General features: G+C 56.2%; 4 protein-coding genes across 5 annotated transcripts in view; 2 read left to right on the forward strand and 2 right to left on the reverse strand.

The window, feature by feature from the left end:
- Nucleotides 1-2,774: 2,774 nt before the first annotated feature.
- On the forward strand, nucleotides 2,775-6,410 carry GRPEL1 (GrpE like 1, mitochondrial). Its single transcript, XM_049782592.1, has 4 exons — nucleotides 2,775-2,853; nucleotides 4,071-4,239; nucleotides 4,918-4,999; nucleotides 5,773-6,410. Exons 1-4 carry the CDS (start codon nucleotides 2,792-2,794, stop codon nucleotides 6,117-6,119), a joined length of 660 nt encoding a protein of 219 aa, XP_049638549.1. The 5' UTR covers nucleotides 2,775-2,791; the 3' UTR covers nucleotides 6,120-6,410.
- A 1,352-nt stretch (nucleotides 6,411-7,762) lies between these two features.
- Nucleotides 7,763-16,896, reverse strand: TADA2B (transcriptional adaptor 2B). Its single transcript, XM_049782574.1, has 2 exons — nucleotides 16,605-16,896; nucleotides 7,763-10,525 (listed from the first exon to the last, which is right to left on the reverse strand). Exons 1-2 carry the CDS (start codon nucleotides 16,872-16,874, stop codon nucleotides 9,533-9,535), a joined length of 1,263 nt encoding a protein of 420 aa, XP_049638531.1. The 5' UTR covers nucleotides 16,875-16,896; the 3' UTR covers nucleotides 7,763-9,532.
- Nucleotides 16,897-17,454: 558 nt separating this feature from the next.
- CCDC96 (coiled-coil domain containing 96) lies at nucleotides 17,455-19,702 on the forward strand. The gene has a single exon (XM_049781643.1). The coding sequence runs from the start codon at nucleotides 17,455-17,457 to the stop codon at nucleotides 19,480-19,482; it is 2,028 nt and encodes a 675-aa protein (XP_049637600.1). The 3' UTR covers nucleotides 19,483-19,702.
- A 4,879-nt stretch (nucleotides 19,703-24,581) lies between these two features.
- TBC1D14 (TBC1 domain family member 14) overlaps nucleotides 24,582-26,276 on the reverse strand; it is a 45,375-nt gene continuing 43,680 nt past the window's right edge. For both annotated transcript variants that reach the window (XM_049782555.1, XM_049782556.1), the window contains one exon: nucleotides 24,582-26,097. In XM_049782555.1, the coding sequence (XP_049638512.1) occupies nucleotides 26,032-26,097 (66 nt within the window). In that variant the 3' untranslated portion in view covers nucleotides 24,582-26,031. The remainder of the gene's footprint in view (nucleotides 26,098-26,276) is intronic.

Below are 26,276 nucleotides of genomic sequence, written 5' to 3' on the forward strand. Positions count from 1 at the left end.
GGTACCACCCTAGGGTTGGAGCAGTATCAGGTCACACCCTAGGGTAGAGCACAATCAACGGATCAGGAATAGGATCAGTAACATAATAATCCCAATGAAATGTTTACATACACAACACAGATGTGGTCATTTCCCTCAGATTAAATACTCTGATTAGGAGGAAGTCACTTGGACCTGCACAGAGCCAAAGCACCCAGGAGGACTCGGGAGTATGGGGAGATGACTAGCTCTGGGGTACTGAGCAGCTAAATGATGGGTCAGTCTGTCCCTGCATGGCCATCCCCAGCTCCCTTTCCTGAAGTTCCGGGCACAGCCCCGAGGGAAGTAGTGGCAGGGTGGGAGGTGAAATGAGAATGCTTCTTAAGTACAGGCTGCTGCCACCTGAGCTTGTCCCCATAGAGGGTCACACAACTCCAGCACAATCTGTGGCCATTCCTGCCGTAGCACTGTTGCTTCACCTGAGCCCCAAGCAGGCTTGAGCATTGTATCTCTTGCTGCAATGGGGACTACACCTGGAAGTACTCAGAGGCTACACTTGTCTCCATGCCTGAGGGGTGGTCTGGAGTCTGGAGCCCAAGCACATTTGGGGCACATACCCAGGGCTCTAGCTTCAAAGTCTGACCTCAGCCCTCATTTGTTTTCTGTTTTTTTTTGTTTTTTTTTTTTAATTTGTTTTCTGTTTTGGGGCACCACCTGGTGATGCTCAGGTTACTCTTGGCTCTGCACTCAGGAATCACTCCTGGTGGTGCTCAGGGAAGCACACAGGAACTGAACCCGGGTTGGCCATGTGCAAGACAAGTGCCCTTCCCACTAGACAATCGTTAGGGCCCAGGATAGGTCACTTCTTTTTTTCTTTGTTGTTTTTTTTTTTTTTTGTTTTTTTTTGGTTTTTGGTTTTTGGGTCACACCGGCAACACTCAGGTGTTACTCCTGGCTCTACGCTCAGAAATCAATCCTGGCAGGCTCAGGGACCAAATGGGATGCCGGGATTCGAACCACCGTCTTTCTGCATGCAAGGCAAATGCCTTACCTCCATGCTATCTCTCTGGCCCCGATAGGTCATTTCTTACCAAGACCTCTTTAGATGCAAACCCCCAGCAAACTCACATCTCTTCCTACTTTGATTTCCTCTGACCAGATGTATGTCAGATCCACTCTGCATTCCATGAGCTCTTCCAACGGTCCTGCTTCCTCTTTTTCCCCTTCCTTAGTTCTTAGCTAATCATTCCACCAGACCATTTGCAGTAGAATGTCCCACACCCCAATGAGTCCTGTAGGCTCAGCTATGCACACACCAATGCCCATTCAAAGATATAAATGCTTTTAACGGGTGCCAGAGAGATAACACAGCCGTAGGGCGTTTGTCTTGCATTCAGTCCATTCAGGACAGACGGTGCTTAAAATCCCGGCATCTCATATGGTCCCCCGAGCCTGTCAGGAGCTATTTCTGAGCTCAGAGCCAGGAGTAACCCCTGAGCACTGCCGGGTGTAATCCCCGCCCCCAAATGCTTTTAATGGTGATAGGCCAAGTGCCAAACAAACCACCACAACAAGATCTGATGCTGAGAGATGTACCTCACCGAGAAGACAGATTACTGATCCCAGGATCTTGGGGAGGGGGGAAGAGCACAGGATCCAGTCCAGCTCTAACCTCTATCTTGGGGAGCCCACAAGGTTTTCAATTCCAGGATCTGGAGACCACTGACTCCAGCCCTGAGATTTGGGGGATAGAGGAAGATGCAGTCTAGTGTTGTAAATGCCAAGGCACCTCTGCTTCTAGGTCAGTAGAGCTGTTGTGTTGAGTTGTATGAGTTGAGGAGCAAGCAGAATTTCTGAGGTCAGGCTGTGGATTGCCTGTGTTTTGTACTGAGAAGCGGGAAGGTCAGACAGAGAACCATCTGACGCCAACACTCAGGAGAATGTTACTTTCCCCTTCCAACAGACATCATTTTCGGGCATAGAAAGCCTCTCACTGCCGTGTGCATTCTTTTTTTTTTTTTTTTTTTTGGTTTTTTTTTTTTTTTTTTGGGGGGGGGTCACACCCGGCGGTGCTCAGGGGTTACTCCTGGCTGTCTGCTCAGAAATAGCTCCTGGCAGGCACGGGGGACCATATGGGACACCGGGATTCGAACCAACCACCTTTGGTCCTGGATCGGCTGCTTGCAAGGCAAACGCCGCCGTGCTATCTCTCCGGGCCCCGTGTGCATTCTAGCACCCAGTCCCTGCATCCCCCACAAGTCCACAGGTCTGTGGTGTGTGTCCCTGAGTGTCCTCTAGCTTGTTTGTTTTTTGTGTCGTTGTTTTTGTTTTGTTTTGGTCTCACTCCTGGCGGTACTCAGGAGGCAGTTTAGGTAACTCTGGACGAGCCTCCAGGGCGCCCCAACACTCCCCAAAGCAAAGGGTGGCCACGAACTCGCTACGCCAGGGGGCACGGGCCCCCCGGGTCCACAGCACTTTCGGGTTCCGGCCCGCCCCCTCAACGCTCCCTTCCCATTGGCTCTCCCCTGGGACATGCCCTTGAGTCTCCGCCCCCTGCTGCTGATCTTTCACCTTTTCCGCTTGGTGGCTCAGGGTTCCACTCCCGGGAAGACGGGAAAGGCGGGTCTAAGCCTCGCCCCTCTCTCTATTGGTCTCTCTTCACGTCCGTCAGAGAGAAAGCGGACTATAATTGGCTGACGGTCGGCGCGAGCGTGTACGGCGCCTGCGCGAACTGCCTGATCCCGCGAGGGGGCGGGCCGAAGGGGTTACGCGCATGCGCGGTATGTGCATGCGCAGCGCCCGGGACACAATCATGGCGGCTCGATGCGTGAGGCTGGCGCGGCGTAGCCTTCCGGCTCTGGCGTGGTCGCTCAGGCAAGTGGCGCCCGCTGCTCCGGGCCGAGAGCGGACGAGACCTGCCTCCCGCGTCTGTGCGCGTCCTTCTAGGCTTCCCCGGGAGCCCCGGGCGCCTCTAGGTGGGCCACGCCACCCCGCAGGCCTGCTCGGGCCGCCCCAGGCCTGGCCTTGATGGACGGCGGCCGTCGGGGTGCTCGGGCCCCTTCCCGGGCTATCTGGGCCGCTCAAGACCCGGGGCTGGTCCGGGCCCGTCGGGGCGTCTTGTTTTCGGGGAGCACCTCGGGGCCCCACCATAGAGCACCGACATTGGTGCTCCCCCGCAACTCCTCCTGGAGACATTTCCTGAGCCCATTTCCAGCCACCCGAGCCAGGAGGACACAAGTGGGAGCCGAGGTCCTGCCCGACTGGCTGGCTGAGGGAAACTTGGGGCTGGGGACGGCTTTGTCCTCACCAGCAGCTCCTGGAGCCCTCAGAGCCTCCTGAGGTCCGGCTGCTTAAACTTCTTCCCAGGGGTGCTGGGGGTCGTGATTAGATCCTTCACCTTCTCCTCCAGGAGCTTTAGTGCCAAGTCTCTGGCAGCACCTCTCCAGAGAAGTTGTCTCTCATTGGGCCTGCGAGGTCTGTGCCCCTCTGTGCAGTGCTCGCCTGTGCCTGTTGTTGCAGGCTATCCCAGGTTTCCCTATGGGGCCTCCCAGGGTAATAGGGGGAGAACCTGTGCTGCAGATGGCCTGTCTTCAGAGTAGAATATCATTCCTACTTCCTCCGACTTGTTTGTAGATAGGTAGGTAGGTAGGTAGATAGATATAGATTGATAGATAGATGATGGTTTGTGGGTCCAGGGGACACTCAGGAAAGTTCCCGTAGAAATAGAAAGCAGTAGGGTCCTCAGATCAGAACCACTTCCACCTTTCGTCGACCTAGTGGTCTGGCAGGAGGGCTGTGTCTGGGGGCAAAGCACTATTCTGATGTGGGGGGCTTGGGCCTCCCGCTAGCTAGCACAGGGCCAGCCAGGTGTGGCAACGACAAAAACACTCTCCCAAACAGGTCTCAATTTCTAGGATTTGGGGCTGGTGGAGTGGAGAGGGTACGTTTGCGGGATATGTTAGTAATAGGGATTGTTTCTACAGAGAAGGGGACATGGAGCCCAAATGGAATCCCCTTGATGTGAAGGTGCTCATGTCCACGCTGCTGTGTGCCTGGTGATATATGGGCCTCACCCTGTCACTTCCCTGTAGGTCCACCCCTCGGCTCCTGTGCACGGCCACCAAACAGAAGAACAGTGGCCAGAACCTGGAAGACGACACGGCCTCCATTGAACAGAAGGCAGATACTCCTGCTGCCACCACAGAGAAGCTGCTGGCAGAGGAGAAGGTGAAGTTAGAGGAGCAGCTGAAGGAGACCACGGTGAGGCTGGAGTCCGCTGGTGTTCGCCCCAATCCTGGTGCTTCCTGTGTTCCCTTCAGCTCAGGATGAAAGTGTCTCCACAGAGGAAGGCTCTAGCATCTTCAGGAATGACCTCGAGTGCTTGAGCCAGACAGGAAACTCTGAGTACTGCTGGATGTGGCCCCAAAACAGACCCAGGGGAAAAAAACCAAACTGTTAGGGCTCCATGGCCCTCCTTTGAGACTCTGGGCAGGACCAGAGTACTCTTGAGTGCTGCCTGAATCTGGTGGCCTTGTCTTTTCTGCAGCTGCATACTCATGCCAGGGACTGGGCCTGCCCTGACCTCCTTCAGGAGCTTAGTGCCATGTCTCTGGCTGTGCATCACAAGAGAAGTGTAGATGGCTGGACTCTGACTCATTGTCTCTCCAGTGTTACTTTCCTGGGGATTTAGTTCAGTCTTAAGTCAACTCTTGTTTTTTTTTTTTTTTTTTTTTTTTTTGGTTTTTGGGCCACACCCGGCGTTGCTCAGGGGTTACTCCTGGCTGTCTGCTCAGAAATAGCTCCTGGCAGGCACGGGGGACGATATGGGACACCGGGATTCGAACCAACCACCTTTGGTCCTGGATCCTGGATCGGCTGCTTGCAAGGCAAACGCCCCTGTGCTATCTCTCCCGGCCCAACTCTTGTGTTTTTCTCCAGGAAAAATATAAGCGTGCTTTGGCCGATACCGAGAATCTGCGACAAAGGAGTCAAAAGCTGGTGGAGGAGGCAAAGTTATATGGTTAGTCCTCACGCGGGATCTGGTGTGCGGGTTCCTATTTCTGAGTTATGCCAAGTGGCCCCTTTATCTTCTGGGAGAATGTCACCAAGGTGCGGGAACTAGCCATGTCAGGAGGCTGGACCAGGCCCTTGGGCAATGTATCCATCACAGTCACAGGTTTGTCCTGGGTCCTATGGACTGAGGCTGGACCTCTCCTCATAGCTCTGCCTGGCTTTTATGGGTCTGAATGGCACATGCACTGGTTCCAGCCCAGACCTTGTTTCTAAGCCCCTGTCCGTGACCCTCAGCTGGACTCATTCTTTCCTCTCCCACCCCTAATTTCCCCCCAGTGAGTAGTAGCTGGCTGTTCCCCCCCTCTGGCCTCAGTGTTTGTCTACATGCAGGCATACCCCTCCTTCCCATCAATGGGCTGTGCTGCAGCTGCTCTCAGTTACTCTAGTCTTTGGGTATCACTGCTCTTTGGCCTTGGCCTGAACTTCCCCCTGGGAAGACTCCAAATCCAAGGCAGCCTGTGGCTTGGTAGCACTGGACATGGCAGAAGCAGTGCTCACTGGTGCCTGTTGCAGGGTATCTTCCTGGGAATCCCACGTTCTCTGACAGGGACTCCCAGGGAAAATCAAAGCAATCTGCCTTTACTGGAAGGGAGCAGCTGAGCTGCAGGGGGTGGACTCCAGGGCCCATATTCCTTCCCAAGCCAGTGTTCCACAGGGATCCTGGAAACTGAACACCAGTGAACATGATCAGGGCTAATCATGACCCCTGGTCCCTCTCAGGTATCCAGGCCTTCTGCAAGGATCTGCTGGAGGTGGCTGACATCCTGGAGAAGGCGACGCAGAGCGTTCCACAGGCAGAGCTCCGGGACGACAACCCTCACCTAAAGAGCCTGTATGAAGGGCTAGTGATGACGGAGGCACAGATCCAGAAGGCCTTTGCTAAACACGGCCTGCTCCGTCTTGACCCCCTGGGCGCCAAGTTCGACCCGTACGAGCACGAGGCCTTGTTCCATACACCCGTGGAGGGCCATGAGCCAGGCACAGTGGCACTTGTGAGCAAGGTGGGCTACAAGCTGCATGGGCGCACACTACGGCCTGCCCTGGTTGGGGTGGTGAAGGAGGCCTAGTGTGGGCCTCTCTTGGGGTCCCCTCGTGCTCAAGCTCCAGGCCGGCTCTTCTTTCTTACTGGAGCCCTTGGGCCTGCCCATGTCTGTTGGAAGCTTGAGTGACCTGAATCAGCAGGGTGAGTTGGTGACACCAGTGAGCAAAAGAACTTAGAACTGGGAGTCTGTTCATTGAGTTACTTAACTGCTGAATAGTTCCACATGCTCAGAGAACAGAACCAGATGCTCCTGGCCCCTCATGTCTTGGAGTAGTGCGTGGGTGTTGTCAGTGTTGAATAAAAGGTCTTCGGGAAAGGCTGTCTGGCTGCCTGCACACAGCTGCACCAGGCTCCTGCGTCTCACTGGCCTGCAGGCCACATCCCAGCCGTTACTCACTAGCCATCAGCAGAGAATAGCACTGCCCTGTGTTCTGAGCCTGAGGTGAGAACAGTCATTCCTGGCCATTTTCTCTAGCAGCTATGAGCAGGAGCAGGCGTACCCGCCTTTACACTTGCTCTGCAGTTTCCCCTAGTGAGATGGACATGCTCTAAGCCAATATAGTGTGCTTGGTGTGCAGAATGGAGTGGTCCCACTGTTGGCTCAGCACTAGAACTCCCTTGCTGGGGAAGCACCATGACTGGGTCCCAGCCTGGCATTCATACACAAAACTTTGGCTTGGCAGGGCAGGGTGTGAGTCTTACAGGGCCAGGGAACTGTAGTACCAACGCGCAGACACCCACTGACTCTTCATCTCCATTAGTCCTGGCCTCACCTCTCCCTGAGAAACTCAGAAATGAGGTAACCTACTATGTGAGAGGTACCATCAGTGCTGTGACATCTCTATAGAAAGCACAGGATAGTCCACTGATTTTGCTTAAACGTTAGAGAAAAAGGAGTATTTGCAGAACTAAAATTTGGGGCCAGGGGGAAGTACACTAGGGAAGGCACTTGCCTTACCTGTGACCAACCCAGGTTATTTATTTTTTTTTATCCCCACCCCAACCCAGGTTCTATCTCAGGCACCATGTCCACTCTCCCAAGCTGTACCAGGAGTAAACTCAGTACTTCTGGGTGTGGCTCCACCTTCCAACCATTCCCCCCCAAAATGAGAGTCCTTCCTTATGTAACATTTTTTGTTTGTTTTTGGGTCACACCCAGCACGCTCAGGGGTTCCTCCTGGCTCTGCTCAGAAATCGCTCCCGATAGGCTCAGGAGACCATATGGGATGCTGGGATTCGAACCACCGTCCTTCTGCATGCAAGGCAAATGCCCTACCTCCATGCTATATCTCTGGCCCCTATGTGACACTTCTGAACATTGCCTTCCAGCACTCTTACTGGATTTGGGGCAAAAGCACCAGCGGGGGACAGTGAGTGGCAGAGCCAACCTGCCAACCCCTGAAGCCACAGTGGATGCAGGTGCATATCTTGTGCCCAATTCAGGCAGCTCCCTCTGCAGGTACAACTGCTGCCAGGACAGAACCTGCATCAGTACACTGGGGCCTCCCGGGGGAGGAGGGCAGCCTGTGCAGACGGCACTCTTTCTATCTTGTGGCTTGTTTTTTCCTTTGGTGGACGGCGGTACCTACTAAAACCTGTCTGGGGAAAAAACTGTCCTGTTCCTAGAGGCTTGGGCTGGAGGAGTGGTAAGAAGCAGTGACATTGACACTCATTCCCAACTGGTTTAATGTGCAACAGGAAAATCAAAACAGGAGCCAGAGTTCAGGTTTCACACATCATTGGATTGGATTGTTGGCCATCACAGCATTAGCTTTTGTACTTTTGCAAGTCAAGAGTATAAATTTTGAATCCTAATTGTGTGGGCTTGAAACCAATTTCTCATGAGATACAGGAAGGCTCTGCACTCAGCTTAGGGACAGGAACAGCTGGAGCGGGTGGGCGAGAGGCAAGTGGCCCAGGTGATTGTCCCTTGATCCCTGAGGCTGAGTCTGTCACACCTGGAGTCTTCAGACCTTCCAAAGGACAATCTGATGCCTCATCGGACACCACAGCCTGGCTTGCGCAGGGACGGAGATCTTGTGTTTCCAAACTCTTAAATCATTTTATATAAAAATAAAACAATTTAAAACCTCATCAAACTAAGATTCTGTTGGGAGTCAGTGGAGACACCGGCATAGCTGAAGCCGGAGGTCTAGGGTACATAAGGCCCCTGGCAAGCAGATTTCTGGGGACGTTGCTGGCTGTTCAGAAAGCCCAAGAGGAAGCAGTGGCCAGATACCCATAAAACAGCACCGGCTATGGGCTAGTGATGGACAAGAGTCTCAGTTGCAGTCGCTGCAGGGGACAAACGGAGGCAGCCTCTGGCTGCCAGGGACCCAGAGGGAGCTTTGAGCGAGGGTTCTGAGGGCTCTGAAATGTTCTGGTTAATGCTGAATACTCTGCCTAGGGGAGAGGAGGGTGTAAAAAAGGAAAAGGCACCATAATTAAGAATTAAGGAAGTCCTTGGAAATGAGGTCTTTCTTTCAAATAACTTTAATGTAACTTCAAGCCCAAACATTCTGGGAAGTAAACAGTCAGGGATGGGGGGGAAGGAGGGAGCCCCTGGGGAGTGGGGGTGCCCATAGTCACTCCCACTCTAAAAAGGGTCTTGGACAGAGCCCTGAGCAGCCGGAAGACAAGGGGCCTCCTCAAGATCCTTAAGGAAGGTACCGTGTACGTCCGTGGGAGTGGGCCCCAAAAAACCCTGACGTGGGGCCAGACCTGCTGTCAGATGGCCCAGTGTGGCCGCACACGGGGAGCGGGGCTGGACCAGTCAGTTTCACTGAGAAAGGTACTTAAGGTACTGCAGCCAGTGAGGGAGGGTCCCAGAAACTAAAGCAGTTCCTCTAAGGAAGAGGTGTGGGTATGGGGAGCAGCCCCACCCCCCGCAAAGCTGGCTCAGATTCTGCAGTCCTACCCCACTCTCCTAGCGGGGGGCTCCCCAAAGCACTCTTCAAGGTGTGGAGGGAGCTGGCAGGTCTGCCTGGGGCTGGGAGCTACAGGCTCAGAGGGTCACTGCCTGGGGATTCGGGGAAGCTTGCAGGGACACTGTTCACTGAGCTCTTGCTCTCCACTCCTCAGACCTCCCCCAGGCCCTGCCCCATCTAAAGTGCCACGTGCGGGGGAGAGGGGGCCAGGCCCCTCCAGGGTGCCATGTCCTGGGGAAAGCAAGCGCTGGCAGCCCAGCAAGAAGGAAACCAACCCCTCATCACAGCAGTCCTATATAGAGCAAGTGCTCCTTTACAAGGGAGGGCCAGTCCCCTAGAAGCCTCCCCAGCACGCTGTCAGGGCAAGACCCTGCACCAGCCCCCGGGACAATAACCATAGGCCAGATCCCTGCCTTCCTACTGGCAGGCCCTGGAAGAACCCGTCTGGGACAAAGAGGCTCCTCATGCCGGCGTGGCGGGTGGCAGGTGGTAGGCAGCCCTGCACCCCAGCCTAGGAAGCATCCCTGGAAATCCAGCCGCTCTCTGTCAGGAAGGTCAACACCCTTTTCTTCAGGACTTTGTCTAGATAGCTGGGAAGGCGGCTTTTGGAGGGGATGCCCTGGCGCTTCTGGAGGTGGTCTTTGATGATGATGGTCTTCACAGTCACATAGCGGGCAGGGCTCAGGTTCAGGGAGTTGCACAGCACCTTCTCTCGATCTGACAAGAGCTCGAAGCCTGGAAGGTTCTCGATGGCAGCGAACTCGCCGTCCTTGCCATCCTCCTTGCCACGCTTGGAGCCACCACTGTTTTTGTTTTCCTTCCTCTTCTCCCGCTTGTGCCTGGCTGCCTCATACTCGGCTGACTCCTCCATCTTGGTGATCCCGTTGCGCCGGTACCTCTGCAGCTCCCGAATCTTGGCGCGCAACATCTTCTCCTTGTGCATGTTCTCGAACAGGTCGTCGAACTCCTTGCACGACATGAACTGGTAGAGCGGCCGTAGCTTGAGCCGCAGCTCCTTCTCTTCCTTTCCGATCTTGCGCTTGGGCACCTTCTCCTTCTCCTTCTTGTCTTTGCCCAGGAAAGCGGGCACCAGGTTGTAGTCGCGGGCAATATTCTTGCGCCGCTGCCGCTCCCGCAGCTTCCGCACGTACATGTCCACATGAGCACGCTTGAGTTCGATTTCCACGTCGTCATCGTCATAGTTGACGGAGAGTCCACTGATGAGCGCCTCGGCGTCCTGGTCATACTCGATCTCATAGTCGTCCCGCAGTGGCATGTAGCCGAGCTGCTGCTGCTCGGCCACCGAGATGTCTAGGGGAGGCAAGGGGGTGGTGAGGCTGGGCGAGAGGGGGCCCCCGCTGGGGCACGTGTGGTCAGTCACCCGGTTGGGGATGGTGTCGGGGATGCAGGCCTTCCCCAGGTTGCCGTGGATGTACATGCTTACGTAGTGCTCCATCACTTCCTGTGGCGTCCGGGAGGCGCCCACGTGAGCTGCCATGTCTTCCTGCAACAACCAAGACCAGAGGTTACTACTGCCAGGACCAAACTTGTTCCAGCCCCAAATGCTCCTGGGAGCACAGGAACCCTGCCTAGGAGCACCAGTGTGCTCTCTGCTTCCCTGCCTCTCCGCCTGCACCCAGGTGGGCATTGTGGTTGCAGACAGGAGGCCCATGGTGAGACCCAGCACTGTGATTCATGGGAGGAAACCATAGGCCCACAACCTTTCCTTCTGCCAAGAGGCTTCTTCCTCCAGGGCAACCGCTAAAGCCACTTCAGACAGCCACCAGCCAGGCACCCTGTCAGCTCTCATGGCTCCAGGAGACAGGGATTCTTACACCCCCAAAGACCACTCTACAGGCTAGGAACGATGGGCAAGGCTAACCACAGCTGGGCAGAAGCAGGACCTTGGGCACCAAGAGGATCAGAGCTGCAGGCAGCCCATCCACTCACTCCCTTTGCCCACAAAAACTGAAACCATACATCTCAGCCACCAGCCACCTCTGGTCTTGGAACCTTGGTTCCAATGGATGGGGCGGTTAGCCCCACCTACCTTCCACTCTGACAGACAACAGAAAATGGCCATGTACAGGCTCCCTACACCAAGGCACTTTCAGGGAAGCTCACTTGGCCCCAAGAATCCATAAGGTCCATCTGCACCTGAGGCCACTACTGCCCCCACACCAGTAATTATTCCAGCATCTCTGGGATCGGGTCACTCATTTTGGGAAGCACCACTCGAGATGCAAAGGTTTTTGGGGGCCCTCATGTGGGTGGCTGGGTGCCGCCTTCTCACCCAGCCGTGCCCCCACTTGGCACCTATTTTAGGGGCTTGGGGGTCAACCCTGCAGGGCATAAAGGGGTCCACATTCAGCAATTCTCAGGGCTCTGCCCTTAGGAATTGCTCCTGACCATTTGAGATTCACCCTCCACTGTCCTCTCCCCACATATGAGGTCTTGAGCAATGAGCCGGAAGCGACCCAGTGACTGGGCAATGTGGCTTGTCACATGCCCCTGTCTATCCACTTGGGCCCTGTTAAGGATGTAGTGCCAAGTGCTGAGTGTATGTGCACATTGCCTTGCACAGGCTGGGAGATAACCATGTGTGACGGTCACTCTTAGGACACAGGACTGGCTGCCACTGACTGGGGCAGCGGGGGAGAGCCCAGAGGGCCACTTGGCTTTTTCATGCCCAATTTCCCAACGTGAGTGGCACAACATGAAGGCACCATCCCCCAAAAGGAGAGGAGAGTCTGGTCTGCTGTTCACTCCCTTAGCCTGAATGTCTCGGCTCATCCTGAGAGAGAGAGCACAGCTGGACCCAATAAGGAACATTCTGCAGGGGTCCTCAAACTTTTTAAACAGGGGGCCAGGTTCACTGTCCCTCAGACCATTGGAGGGTCTGACTATAGTAAAAACAAAACTTATGAACGAATTCTTTCTTTATTTTTATTTTTATTTTTTTTTGGTTTTTGGGCCACACCCGTTTGACGCTCAGGGGTTACTCCTGGCTATGTGCTCAGAAATCGCCCCTGGCTTGGGGGGACCATATGGGATGCCGGGGGATCGAACCGAGGTCCTTCCTTGGCTAGCGCTTGCAAGGCAGACACCTTACCTCCAGCGCCACCTACCCGGCCCCTATGAACGAATTCTTATGCACACTGCATATATCTTATTTTGCAATGAAGAAACAAAAACAGATACAAATAAAATATGTGGCCCAAGGGCCATAGTTTGAGGACCACTGTGAGAATACCAAGCCCAGTTATGCTCCGGAATGGGGATCTGGAAGAAGATGGTCACCTTTCATTATCAAAGATAAAGTTAAATGGGATTCTCCTTTTTTGTGTGTGAGCCACATCCAGCAGTTCTCAGGGTTATTCCTGGCTCTATGCTAAAGAATCATTCCTGGAGGTGCCTGGGGACCTTATGTGGTGCTGAAGATGGAATCCAGGTGGACTGTGTGCAAGGTAAGCACCCTCCCCACTGTACTAGCTCTAGAGCTCCCTAAGATAGCTTTATTTTATTTTATTTTATTTTTTGGTTTTTGGGCCACACCCAGTAATGCTCAGGGGTTACTCCTGGCTATGTGCTCAGAAGTTGCTCCTGGCTTGGGGGACCATACGGGACACCAGGGGATTGAACTGCGGTCCGTCCAAGGCTAGCGCAGGCAAGGCAGGCACCTTACCTCTAGCGCCACCGCCTGGCCCCGATTTATTTTATTTTATTTTGGTTTTTGAGCCAACCTGGCAGCATTCAGGGGCTACTCCTGGCAGGCTCAGGGGACCATATGGGATGTTGGGGATCGAACCTGTGTCTGTCCTGGGTTGGCAGCGTGCAAGGTAACACCCTACCGCTGTGCTATCACTCCAAGCCCCTGAGATAGTTTTTTTGTTTATTTGTTTTTAGGTCACACCCGGCAGCACTCAGGGGTTACTCCTGGCTCAGAAATCGCTCCTGGCAGGCACAGGGGAGCATATGGGATGTTGGGATTTGAACCACCGTCCTACATGCAAGGCAAACGCCCTACCTCCATGCTATCTCTCCGGCCCCAACCTTAAGATAGTTTTAAAGTCAAATTCTGCCACAAATTCTCTGTTTAAAGACTGACCTATAAAGCTAGATACTGACAAAAGTGCCACCCACCCACATAGTGGCAAAGGACAAACTGCAGAACTATGGGGGCAGGGTGCTGTGCTCAGGTGAGCACACGGGTTTGAGGTGTGGGACAGGGCACAAGAGACAGTGCCCATCTGATCACATTGCTGGGTGCCCAGCACGTTTCAGTCAGCTGCAGGTGCTGGGCCCCACCCCCAATAGCCGGGTACTCTGTAGGTGACGGGGGTGGGGTAGAAGACACTAGGAGGGACAAAGTGAGGCCCATCACCAATGAGCGTGAGGCACTGCAGGGCAGTGAAATGATGCTACCCGGAACTCCCCTGGGCCAGGACATGCCCAGTCTTGCTTCAGGGACTGGAAAGGGCAAACAAGATGGTGGCTCTGATCCAGCAAAGTCCTGCAGCCAAATTTCAAAGCTGACTCAGGAGCCCCCGCTCTAGCCACCAGCCCTCGCTGTGAGCTATCTCTGAACCCGAAGTGTCACCACATGCCAGCACCCCAGGATAACAGCCACTGCCAAGGGACACAGTGTCTGTCTCTTCTGGGCCACACAAGGAAGCAGTCAAGAGGACAGGGACAGATGTGCTGGGGATTCCCTGGCTCCTCTGAGGAATATACGTCCTCCAGAGCTCACACACATCATGTCCTGCTTCCGACTTCCCCAAGAATGCCCTCTTTGGAACGGGCAGGAAGAGTCAGCGTGCTGCTCCCCTCAAAGGAGAGGGCCTGCACGTCTGGTGGTGCCCTCCAGCACCTGAGCAGGTGAGGGGACTGGCTCAAGGGAGCTGGAGAACAGAGCAGGCCCTGACACCATCTTTTGCTCCTCCAGCCCCTGCCCCATCCATCCCGAAGACTCCCTCCTCTCCCCTCTCACTGCCTTCCAGGGCACAGTACAGGATAGACTCCCATCTTCTAGGGCCCCCTTCCCTGGGGCTCAACTGGGCCAGCCCTGCTCTTGTTTACCCTTCTTTGGTTAAAGGCAAGAGCAATTTCAGACAGCAGCACTCCAACATGGTGATTCCCTCCCAGCCCCAGATGATCTTATTTATTTTGGAACCACACTGGGTAATGCTCAGGGCTTAGGGATTATTCCCGGCTCTTTGCTCAGGAATCACTCCTGGCTGTCCTCGGTGAACCATCTAAGATTCTGGGATTATATAGTGTGCAAGGCAAATGTTCTCCATGCTGGCCCATTGCTCCAGTCCCAATCCCATTGTGTTTAAGGTCAAGGGTACAGCCAACTGCCAGAGCCTGAGCCCCTCCAGCCCATCCCTTAGCATATAAGTGCTAAGGAGCTGGAGCACCCCATACTGCAGATTCTGGTTTTTTGTTTTGTTTTGTTTTTGTTTTTGGGTCACACCCAGCAGCGCTCAGGGGCTATTCCTGGCTCTATGCTCGGAAATCGCTCCTGGCAGGCTCAGGGAACCATATGAGATGTCAGGATTCGAACCAATGACCCATCTGCATGAAAGGCAAATGCCTTACCTCCATGCTATCTCTCCGGCCCCCATACCGCAGATTCTGAGCTCACTCACCCGCTGTGCTGCTGTGGCTAGGCTGGGGAAGGGACATGAGAAGCATAGGCTGGCGGTGGGGTCTCCACAAAAGACAACCCCATGTCCCAGGAAGGCGCCCCTCCCATCCTGCACTCCCCAAGCTCCAGAGCATCACCCCCAAGTCCCAAGCAGCAACATTCCTGTGGGGCCATGGACCTACAACATTCAACCTCAAAAAGGGAAGGAAGGGCTCCTGGCCCTGAGAAGTGTGCCCAACTGTCCAAGGGCTATAGGGTGACTGTATGCTTAGGGAATGTCTGCTAGCAATGGGAATGGCCTTAAGACCATTGACTACTTGCAGTGCTCAGGGGTTACCTTCTGGCTCTGTGCTCAGAAATCACTCCTGGCAGGCGCCGAGGGGGGGGGGAGGGGGGCGACACCATATGGGATGCTGGGATTCCAACCACCGTCCCTCCTGGGTTGGCTGCACGCAAGGCAAATGCCCTACCACTGTGTTGTCTCTCAGACTCCAGGCCACTGACTACTTTAGTGGAGGCAATTTTAGGGGTTAGACTCTAGCCGCTAGAGCAACAGAACTGAAACTCCAGCAAATGTTCCAACACTAACCACTCTGAGCCTGAATCCAAAGGGGTACGGGAGAAACTCTGGGTCTCCACCTGCTCTCAGGGAACAAGGGCTTGCAGGACAGACTAGATAGCACCTGGCAACCCTGCCTTGCCCTGCCCACCCTGTCTGTTCAGGTCAAACCACCTGTAGGCCCTGCGCTGAAGCCTCCAAACCTCCATAAAGAGCACTGAGATTTCAGGAGCAGTGTCACATCCCACTGGGTCAAGCCTGAATCCTCCTCTCCCTACAGGTAAGGCTCAAGACTCTGCAGTGGCACCAGTGGGTGTGGGTCCCCAGCCTGCCCATAACCATGAGGCTGATTCCAAAGCAGCTGGACCAGGACACTTGGGGTGGACACGGAACACAACTTTTACCCAGCCCCAGTGTACCTAACTGGGTGGTGAGGTGTCAGTTCTCAGAAGCCCATGTATATGTTCCTGGCCTGGTCTTTGCTCAGTGGGCAGTCCTGGCAACATAGGGCTTTTGTGCACTCAGAGAAAAGAGAAAGGTCGTTGGCTGGCACTCCTAAGGTCTCAGTCCCCAAGCACATATAACCTAATGCAACGCTAAGACATTAGTGTGTGCGGGGCTGTGACAAACCTGGGGTGGGCCTGAGCTGAGGGGACACCTGAGAAACCTGGGGTGGGCCTAGGGTGTGGAAGAGGACTCAGAAACACGTGAGGGGCACGCGGGCTGCGCTGAGTCTCAGGGGCTGAAGGTGCCACCCATGTAAGTGTGTCCAATTTTCAGGCTCAGTCCCCCACTGGACCTCTGGAAGCACTCCAGGCCAGTCGGTGCTCAGGCTAACCTTGACACTTGGGGAGCTAAGATAAGGCTTGTCCGCAGCCCGAGGGAGGGAGAGAACACCACTTGCCGGCTGTGACTCCCACGAAGCACGGTGGTGGTGCAGGCCCAGGAGCACCAGAGAGAGGCGGGTGGGAAGCCTGTGGACCAGGAGGCGAAAGATCCAGCCTATCATGAGCAGGCCGCTCTGGAAGGCTTATTTTTCGGGGGGAAGAGGGGGACAGAATTCAGGCTGTCTTCTCGGGCACCCAGCCTGAGGGAGGCGCGCAGTGAGTGGGGTGACAGTTGGGCCGTGGCCACCACCTCGTGGCCGGATCGGGGAGTCCCCTCCAGTGCAGAGCGGGCCCCCAAGCTGCTTTCTGGGAGGTGGACGGGCCGCCCCGAGTCGCAGCAGAGCCGGGTAGGGACACGCACCGTCCAGGGCTGGGCCCGGCGGGTGGGTCGCTCGCTCCCCGGGCAGGTGGCGCGGGCCCCGGGGTGCTCGGGCCGTGTCCCGGCGCGACGCCCGCTCTCCCTCGCCGCCTCGCCCCACGCACTCACCCAGTTGCCGAAGCCGAACTGCTCGATGGCGTCCAGCAGCAGCTGCTCCTCGCGGCTCGTCCAGCCGCCCTCGGCCTCGGGCCCCCAGAGCGTGAAGCGGCCGCCGTCCACCAGCTGGTAGCCGTGGTAGCGCCGGTGGTGGCCGATCTCGGCGCCCGCCGAGAAGCACTCGGGGCACAGCTCGATGTCCTGGCACTCGGTGCAGCGGAAGCGCAGCGGGCTCACCTCGGCCAGGCAGTACACGCAGTACTTCTTGCCCAGCTCCGCCATCTTCCCCCGCCCGCCGCCCGCCCGCCGCCCGGCCCGGGCCCAGCGCCGCCGCCGCCGCCGCTAACGCCGGCGCCGCGCTCGGGCGGCCGCCGCCCCGCCCCGCCGCGCCGCGCCGGCCGGACGAGACCCGGCCCCAGCCGCCGCCGCCCGAGCCGCCGCCGGACCCGCCCAGCCGGGCCGCGTCCCTCCGCAGTACGCAGCCGCCCGCCCGCCCTCCGGCCCGGCCCGGCCGCCGCCGCCGCCGCTGCCGCCGCTCCGCCGCATTGCGCAGGCGCCGCGCGCGGCCGTGCCCGCTCTGCGCCTGCGCGCCCGCTCGCGCCGCGCGCGGAGCCCCGCCTCCAGCCGGCGGCACGCGCCCACGCCGCGCCCCTCCAATCCGCTCCGCCGGCTGCGCGCTCCCGGCGTCCTATTGGCTCGCTCGCCCGGAGGGGCGGGGCCAAGACGGGGCGGGGGCAGACTACCGAAAGCGTGCGCCTAGCCAATCCGCGCGCAGGGCGCTCCCCCGGTTGCCCCTAGAAACGCAACAGCCGGCAGCCGCGACGGCAGCGGCGGCGGCGGGAGCCTGACGGCCGGGAGCGAGATGGACGGCCTCCAGGGGGCCGCGGACGGTTCCGGGAACGAAGCCCGGGACGGGGAGGCCTCCGACGTCTCCGCGCCCAGGGGCAGCAGCTTCGGCGGCCGGTCTCCACCCCCGGGCGAGTCGGGCGGGTCGCGCTCCCCGTCGGAGACGCAGCCCGTGACCGCCGAGACCTCCGAGGAGGTCGCCGTCGAAGTGGAAGAAGAGGCCGCCTCGGAGGCCGCGGAGCCCCGGGAGGAGCCCGCCGCGCCCAGCGAGGCCGAGGGAGGCGACGCTCCCCGCGCGCCCGACGGGCCTGAGGGGGCCGAAGCCGAGGCCGAGGCCGAGGCCGAGCCCGAGCCCGAGCCCGCGGTCGAGGCTGAGGCTGAGGCAGAGGCCGAGGCCGAGGCGGAGCAGGAGGAGCCGGAGAACATGGCCGGGGATGAGGCCGAGGAGCCCGCCCTGCCGCCGTCCGAAGGCGAAGCGGAGGAAGCCGAGGAGAAGGAGATGGAGGAGGAGGAGGGGAGAGAAGAGGAGCAGGCGGAGGAGGCCGAGGCGGAAGGGAAGAAGGGAGAGGAGCCGCTGGAAGAGAGGGGAACGGGAGAGGAGCGGGAGGAGGCCGAAGAGCTGCCCGAGGAGGCGGAGGCGGCGGCCGAGGAGGGCGAAGACGAGGAGGAGGAAGCAGCAGCAGCAGCAGCGGCGGCGGCGGAGGAGCCGAGAAGGAAAACCCTGCCCCGGGGCCCCTCACTTCAGGACCAAGACCCCGCCAGCTTGGAGGCGCCGCCGGCCCGCGCGGCCAGCGAGCAGAGGCTGGAGAGGGGCGAGGAGGGGGAGCAGGAGCAGGAGGCGCAGGAGGCGGAGCTGGACGGCCTGACCCTGCGGAGGCTGGTCCCGAAGGAGGGCGAGCCGGAGCCGCGGGAGAGGAGCCTGCAGTGGACCCTCGAGATGGAGAAGGAGCAGGAGGTGCAGCTGCGCGCCGAGCTCCTGCACCAGTACCAGACGCTGATGGCCGAGCGCAGCCGCTACCAGCGCTACAACTTGTTCCTGCAGTACAAGATCAACGAAGCGCTGCGCAAGAAGGCCCTGGAGACCAAGGCGGCCGCCTCCGCCACCGCCGCCGCCGCCGGCGCCCCCGCCACCCCCGCCACCGGCTCCGCCACCACCTCCACCTCGTCCACCGACGTGCCGTCGGACAAGGGGCCGGAGCCCGAGTCCCCCGAGAAGGAGCAGGCCTACCTGGGCTACGTGACCATGCTGGAGCACCTGCGCAAGCAGCAGATGGACGACCTGGCCTGGTACCACGAGGAGCTGGAGGAGGCGAAACGGCAGTGCCAGTACACGCTGGAGCACGCGGACAAGGACTGGAAGAAGTTCCAGGCGCTCAAGAAGCAGGTGGCCATGCAGGCCATGGGCAGCTGCCGGATGAGGGGTGGGCGGCAGGTGGCGCTGCGGGAGGTGGAGCAGATCCTGGCCCTGGAGGACAAGAAGGAGCAGGAGATGCGCGCCGTGCGGCTGGAGAACGTGCAGCTGAAGCAGTGCCTGGTGCACTTCGAGACCAGGATGAGGGCCCAGGAGGACCTGACCGAGGGCCTGCACCTCATCGACTTCGAGCAGCTCAAGATAGAGAACCAGACGTTCAACGAGAAGGTGGAGGAGCGCAACGAGGAGCTTTCGAAGCTGCGCCGCAAAGTCAGCAGCAACGTGCAGATCGTGACCCACGTGAAGGAGAAGCTGCACTTCGTGGACTGCGAGAACATGAGCAAGAAGGCGCAGCTGCAGGAAATGGAAGCTCAGCTGGCCCTCCGGAGGGACGTCCTCACCAAGACCAAGCAAGCCCGCGACAGCCTGCGGCTGGAGAACATCAGGCTGAACCAGAAGTGTGGGCTCCTGGACAAGCGCTCCCTGCTGCGGGATTTGGAAGACAAGGTGAATAAGACGGCGCTGCTCAGCGAGCGCCTGGAGTCGCTGAAGCGCCACCATGCCAGCCTCACATTGTCTTGCAGAGGCATGAAGCAGAAGATTGGGGAGGCCAAGACCTTTGTCCCCTTCTGAACAGAAATGAGAAGCCAGAGCTGCTAGCCCACGGCTGTGCACTCAGCCACAATCAGCTTGAGGCTCCATCTCTTGCTGTTCTTTTGAAGGCCTCTTTCACTTGGGGTGGAACCACATTTTGTCACAAACTCAAAATTGCAGTCTCCTGACACTGACCTAGATCAGTACTTTTACTATCGGTTCCATTGACCCAGCCTGAGACGCAGCTAGACCAACTCTCAGGGACTGACATCTAAGTAGTTGTTGAAAGCCTACTGCAAAGTAACTATAATCTCAGGGACCCCATGAGATAGGGGGTTGCTCCCTCTTTCATACACAGGAGACTTTAAAAGCTTAATCAGTGGCCTGGGATACCACGAAAAAGCTGCTGGTAGTTATTAAATTCCCTTCATAATATGATTTTGTGCTGTTTAGTACAGATATTAAGGCACTTGCTTTACATAGATCGGTTGATCCCTGGCACTGCATCTGGACCCCAGAGCATTGCCAGGAATTATTATTATTTTTTGTTTGTTTGTTTTTGGGCCACACCCGGCGGTGCTCAGGGGTTACTCCTTGTCTGCTCAGAAATAGCTCCTGCAGGCACGGGGGACCATATGGGACACCGGGATTCGAACCAACCACCTTTGGTGCTGGATCGGCTGCTTGCAAGGCAAATGCTGCTGTGCTATCTCTCCGGGCCCAGGAATGATTTTTAAACACAGAGCAGAGAGTAAGTCGAGCACTTCTGAGTGTGGCCCAAAAACAAAATAAAATCCTAAGCCCGTGTTTTTTTTTTTTTTAATAGAAACTAGGGGGATAAAAACCATAAAAAAGAAAATTTTATAAAGCTGAAGCTTAGGGGGGCTGAGAGAGAGCATGGAGGTAGGGTGTTTGCCTTGCATGTAGAAGGACAGTGGTTCGAATCCCGGCATCCCATATGGTCCTTCAAGCCTGCCAGGAGTGATTTCTGAGAGTAGAGCCTGGAGTGGCCCATGAGCGCAGCTGGGTTGATCCAAAAACAACAAAGCTGAAGCTTGGGCCCGGAGCAGTAAGGCATCTCTGCCTTGCAGTGCTAGCCTAAGATGGACTGTGGTTCGATTCCCTGGCATCCCATATGGTCCCCCAAGCCAGGAGCGATTTTTGAGCACATAGCCAGGAGTAACCCCTGAACGTCACCGGGTGTGGCCCCCCAAAAAAAACAAAATAAAAATAAAAAGCTGAAGCTTGGAGCTGGAGAGATAGCACAGTGGTAGGGAGTTTGCCTTGCATACGGCTGACCTGGGAGAGACCTGAGTTCAATTTCCAGCATCCCATATGGTCCCCCAAGCTTGCCAAGAGTGAATTTTGAGCTCAGAGTCAGTAGTAAACCCTGAGTGCTGCTAGATGTGGTCCAAAAAGAAAACAAAAATTCTAACCTGCATGACATGAATACAACTTAAAACAAAAGTATATACTCCAGGGGCCAGAGTGGTGGCACTAGGGGTAAGGCATCTGCCTTGCAAGCGCTAGCCTAAGACGGACTGCGGTTCGATCCCCCGGTGTCCCATATGGTCCCCCCCAAGCCAGGAGTGATTTCTGAGCGCTTAGCCAGGAGTAACCCCTGAGTGTCAATGGATGTGCCCCCCAAAAATATTTAAAAAATATACTCCAGATTACACACACACCTCACACACACCCCTCATACTCCCCGGATGTTCAAGGCCAGAATGGAGGAACAAATCACTGGCAAATTGTCTCAGATTGAAGAGTGACACAAACCCTACCCCATCATCCGCCACATGGGGCCCCATAGTGGGATGGTGGCCCCAGGCCCACATCTACTGCTGCTTCCCTCCAGGGAGAACAAACCCATGGACATGGACCCAGTGACACTCTTTCCTCATCACCTACAATAGTTGACAGCAGAGAATACAGGTGAGACGAATAGGGTGGGCCTTGCTTGAAGCTGTGAGGTGGAAACTCGGGCACATGCTTCAAGCAGGAGACAATAAAATGGAAAGAAAAATCCTCTTATCCAATGCCTGTGACTTTGAATTAGATGATAGGACATATACGTGGAATTTGCACTTTGCCAGTCATTTCTCTGGCTGACTCCAGAGCCAGACCCCACCCCGAGTCAGGTATGATGCATCTCCCTGCTCTCAGTTTAGTGACCACTGAGTTCTTACCTGGAGAAATGAAGACCCAGAGATAGGGCTTTCTGCATGCACTAATGATTCAGTATCTGAAATAAGAGGTACCTGAATGAAATGTCCATTCCAACACGCAGGAAGAGTGGAATAGGCAGGATCAGTTATAGTAGGGCCAGATCCAGGCAGGATGGGATGTACCAGGGATGATTTTCACAAATGTCAAAGCCACTAGCTGTGACCTCTTGCTCCTATGGAAGCTCAGGCCAGACCATGCAGGTGCCAGATCCCTGGGAGAAGCCACAGAAAACTAAACCTTGAGTCTTGGGAGCTGTGTGCATGGCCCAGGCAGGAGCAAATGGGGCCCCACTACAGAGTCCAGGGCAGGAAGTCCTTGTTGACTGGGAACTGAAATCATTTTAGTGATTTCCGTTGCCTCTGGAAGGGCTAAGCTGTGATAACTGGAGTCTAGTTTATTTCTGCTGCCATAATTCAGATGTTTGCCATAGGTGCCGTGCTTAGAAAACACACCCATGGGGTCTGGAGAGAGAGCATGGAGGTAAGGAGTTTGTCTTTCATGCAGAAGGTCATTGGTTTGAATCCCGGCATCCCATATGGTCAGGAGTGATTTCTTTCTTTTCTTTTTTTTTGGTTTTTGGGCCACACCCGGCGTTGCTCAGGGGTAACTCCTGGCTGTCTGCTCAGAAATAGCTCCTGGCAGGCACGGGGGACCATATGGGACACCGGGATTCGAACCAACCACCTTAGGTCCTGGATCAGCTGCTTGCAAGGCAAACACCGCTGTGCTATCTCTCCGGGCCCAGCGATTTCTGAGTATGGAGCCAGGAGTGGCCCCTGAGAACTGCTGGGTGTAACCCCCCCCCCAAAAAAAAAAAAACACACCCATGAATGCAGGCTTGATGGCTGCTTTTGGAGGTAAGGGAACCTGGCTGTGTTCAGATATTACTCCTAGTTCTGTTCTTCAGGGTCACCCCTGGAGGATGTTCAGGAACCCGTTGTGGCGCTTGGGATGAACCTATGTTGGCTACATGCAAAGAAGGTGTCCTACCTGCTGTCCTATTTCTCTGGTCACATAGGTTTTGTTTTTGAGGTAGTTTTATTTTATTTTCTGTTTTTTAAGTCCTAAAACACTAGGAGGGCAAGATCATGGAGCATGTCCAGGGTGTAAAGAACACAGGAGAGATGGTGCTGATGGGGCAGACTGGAGAAGCCAGCGCGGCTGGAGCTGTTCACAGGCCGTGTGCACAGCCCCAACATTTCCCATGATAACCCTTTTCAAGGGTCTCCTGAACAGTGCTCAAGGCCAGGGCAGCTCCTGGCAATACTCAGCCCAGCTGAGGGCTGATAGCTCGAGGCTGACAATGAAACACTACTTAGGCTCCCAGACTCATAGGCAGGTTTCAGGCAAGGGGCAGGGAGTGCTGGAACTGGAGCTGAGCTGGACTCAGGTGTTACCCCAGTTGGTGTCTGGTTCTCATTTAAGGTGCCAGTGGTCAGCTGTGGGCCTGTCATTTATTCCATCTTCACTGCCCTTTCCTGGCCTCAACAGGGCTCTGCTCTGCCTTAGTGGGCCCACTTATAAGGTCCTAAGTCTGTCCACAAGGAAAGAGGCTGCAATCAAATAGCCATACTGCAATAGAATGACAAGTCGTTTTCACTTTGTGTATTTACACATACATGAAAGAGGCCTCAGGGAAAGGAAGGAGAGAGACTAGAAGCCCTCACCAGTTTTTAATTCCTATATTCATCAGATGTGCAAGATCCTGAAAGTATGTATGCCTGGGGTGTGCTTTTACTAGAAACTATGTGTTTGTGATGTATTCGGTCACTAAGTACTTCAGCTTCCTCTGTACAAGCCACTGCATCAGCACCAGGTCACGGAAAAGAAACCTGAGGCTTGAGAAGCAACTTCTTTTACTACACTGCACTATGAACTCAGGGTGACATGGTGTGGGGGTTCTTTCTTCCAGGAACCCCCAAGTGAAAGGGCCCATCCGAAGGCAACAGGTCTCTCACTGGCATGAGGCTGGACACAGATTGCAGTGCCCAGCAGTGTCCCTGTATTCAAGACACTGAGATGCTGGGCTGGCCTGAGGTGAAGGGTCTGGGCATGGCTTGAGGCAGTCACTGTCTCCCTAAGAGATGGAATCTTGGGAAGGCTGCAATCCTGCTTCCTTGGGCTCCTCAGTCTCTGCTCTGGCCTCCATGGCAGGGTCTGTGTCCTGTCCCTGCATTTATGTTGGGCTAACGGTATCCAACTGCTCCATCCATTGCTATCCAGTGTCTGAGGCCTCGTCTTCTTTCCTTTGCAAAGAGCCTGCTGTCCTGTGCAGGGCAGGCCTCACCTATATGCAAGCCATGACCAGGACCTGAGCCAAGGTCCTCGAACAAGCTGTTTCCAAGCCAGGTTGAGAGCCATGAGTCTCAGTGACTGAGTGGTTCAGAGGCCCAGCCAGGTGGCAACAGAAGTGAGGAAAAGTAGCTCACCCCAGTGCCCAGAGCCACCAATCACTGCCCACCTGGTGCCCATAGCTTTGGGGAGGGATGAGAAAGGTGGGGTGGGGCTGGGTTTTGGTGTCCAGTCAGGTCTGGACAGAATCAAGACCCCAGCAGACACCTTCTAGGGGCCCCACGGGATCTATGGAGGTCAGGAGTGGGAGGGATGGGCAGCAGAAAGCTCAAGTCATAAGCTCTGGGAAGGTGGAACTCCGGTGTAGACCCGCAGCCCAAACACTGAAAATGAGCAGCATTTGGGGGGACGTAGGGGTGTTTGCCATACCCTGTAGTGATCAAGACTTACTCCAGGTTCTGCAGCTGGGTTCTGGGTGGTGGAAATTGAACCTTGGACTGCTTTGGGCAAGGCCAGGGCCCTCCCCTCTGTCCTACCTATCCAGCCTCTCTAGGCCACACTCCTGCCACAGCTCCCATGAGACGTCCACTTCAGTCAAACCCGTGATCTCCAGGAAATTTTTGCATGATTTTTCTTTAATAAAATGGTTATCATTTACAATTCAAAAAAAATCCTCATCGGATTCTAAGTAAAACAAAAAGGCAACTGTACAAGCCTTCAGAAAAGGGCAAATATAGCGAGGGCCAGTTTTCACAGCAGACAAGTTCTAGGAGCCTGAGAGCCACGCCCATCAGTGCTGGCATCTCAGCCAAAGGGCCCAGGTATGGCAGAGCCACCCTGGCTCAGCCCCTATGGTTTGATCGGGGCGAGTAAGGAGTCCAAAGCAGTCTTCTGCCAGGCCAGTCTCATAAGGCCTCTTGGGAAGGCGGCCAGGCTGGGATGCAGCGGGGGGTGGGGGCACGAGGAGGGAGGAGGCCAGAAGACCTGAGGGCACCCTCCCTCCCGTGCATGGGGCCCAGTGTTGGGCCACGGGGACGTATCCCACATAAGGAAAGTTTTCGAGAGTGGAACCGGGCACACAGTGAGGACACATGGAGACAGCAGTGGCTGGGGGTGGGGGCTCTGCTGGGTGCCAGGCAAATGTGATGTCCCTGAAGCCCGTCCAGTAGGGAGGTCACTCACTGCTGGCCCTAGCAGTGTCACCAGTCAGAACTGTGACATTACCTTGATGCTGGCTGCTCGTGACACACCAGGTGGAAGGTGCCCAGGGCCACTATAGGCCGGAGCAAGTGGCCGAGAAGGGGTGTGCAGGAATGTTAGGGGTAAATTGTGGGTTTCTGGAGCTCACCTGCCTCCAGCCTGGTGCTAAGGTGCTGCTGGCGGCTTCCTAAGCCCAAGTGCTCTATTTATCAACCCCATGTCCAGCCTCCATGGACAGAGGGAGTCAGGCTGAGATGGGGCTGGCTGGGGAACCCTGAGAAGGGGTAGGGCACCCAGGGCTCGCCAAGGGGCTCAGGGGCTCAGGGACTAGGAAGAGAGGGGAATCATCAGAGCCAGGCCTTGGTGGGTATGGAACCCCCTTTCCAGACCAAAGGCCACCCCCAGCCTTCATCTCCACAGGAACGGTTGTGCAGGTCTGCCACACGTGAGGACCCTCTTCTCAGCCAGCGCTCCTGCTGCCTCCAGCATCCCAGGGCTACGTGGTGAGCTGCCCTGGGGGGAGTGGAGAGTGCCTGGCCTAGTAGCCCCATCTTGAGAGGAAGCACAGGAAGCACGCCAACTGCCTCCTCCCAGGTCTTGGCCAAGAAACACGGGCAGGTTCCTTCTGGTCAGTGCCATAAAAGCATCACAATTTAATGAACTTTGGCGGAGAGGGGAGACTTCTGAGCTGCCAGGCCCATCCACACTGCTGGCATAACTCTTTCCCGTCTCCGCTTCATTCTTCTCCATCCAAATGCTGAATGCTCTGGGTTGAAGTCAGCCACAGAGTGGCGGCACAGGTGCGGGACGCCAAGATGGATGCGTATCTGGAAGCGGCCAGGAGGCGCCTGGCACAGGCGGCGGTGGTCAGTGCCGGAGACACGGGCTGCCCCTCTCTAGTTCCCGACTGTCCTTCTGCAGGGCGGTCAGCACCTGAGGACCAAGGGTGAGAGTTGACTGGCGGCACGATCACCCACCCTGGGGTCCTTCAGCTCCCACCACCATCTCACCTGGCTTTGCTCGAAGCTGGCAGCACTATGAGTCCCTGGGGCTCACACTTCTGCTGTGCCAAGGGGCCCAGGGCAGGGGCTTTTCATCATTTTGAAGAGTGC

This window comes from Suncus etruscus, chromosome 10 (genome assembly GCF_024139225.1).
Source record: "Suncus etruscus isolate mSunEtr1 chromosome 10, mSunEtr1.pri.cur, whole genome shotgun sequence".
Classification (NCBI taxonomy): domain Eukaryota; kingdom Metazoa; phylum Chordata; class Mammalia; order Eulipotyphla; family Soricidae; genus Suncus; species Suncus etruscus.

Coding starts and splice junctions, on each gene's coding strand:
- GRPEL1 (XM_049782592.1), top strand. CDS start 2,792: ATGGCGGCTCGATGCGTGAGGCTGGCGCGGCGTAGCCTTCCGGCTCTG. Junction 4,240..4,917: donor AGCAGCTGAAGGAGACCACG/GTGAGGCTGGAG, acceptor GTTTTTCTCCAG/GAAAAATATAAGCGTGCTTT. Junction 5,000..5,772: donor GGAGGAGGCAAAGTTATATG/GTTAGTCCTCAC, acceptor GGTCCCTCTCAG/GTATCCAGGCCTTCTGCAAG.
- TADA2B (XM_049782574.1), bottom strand. CDS start 16,874: ATGGCGGAGCTGGGCAAGAAGTACTGCGTGTACTGCCTGGCCGAGGTG. Junction 10,526..16,604: donor AGTTCGGCTTCGGCAACTGG/GTGAGTGCGTGG, acceptor TGGTTGTTGCAG/GAAGACATGGCAGCTCACGT.
- CCDC96 (XM_049781643.1), top strand. CDS start 17,455: ATGGACGGCCTCCAGGGGGCCGCGGACGGTTCCGGGAACGAAGCCCGG.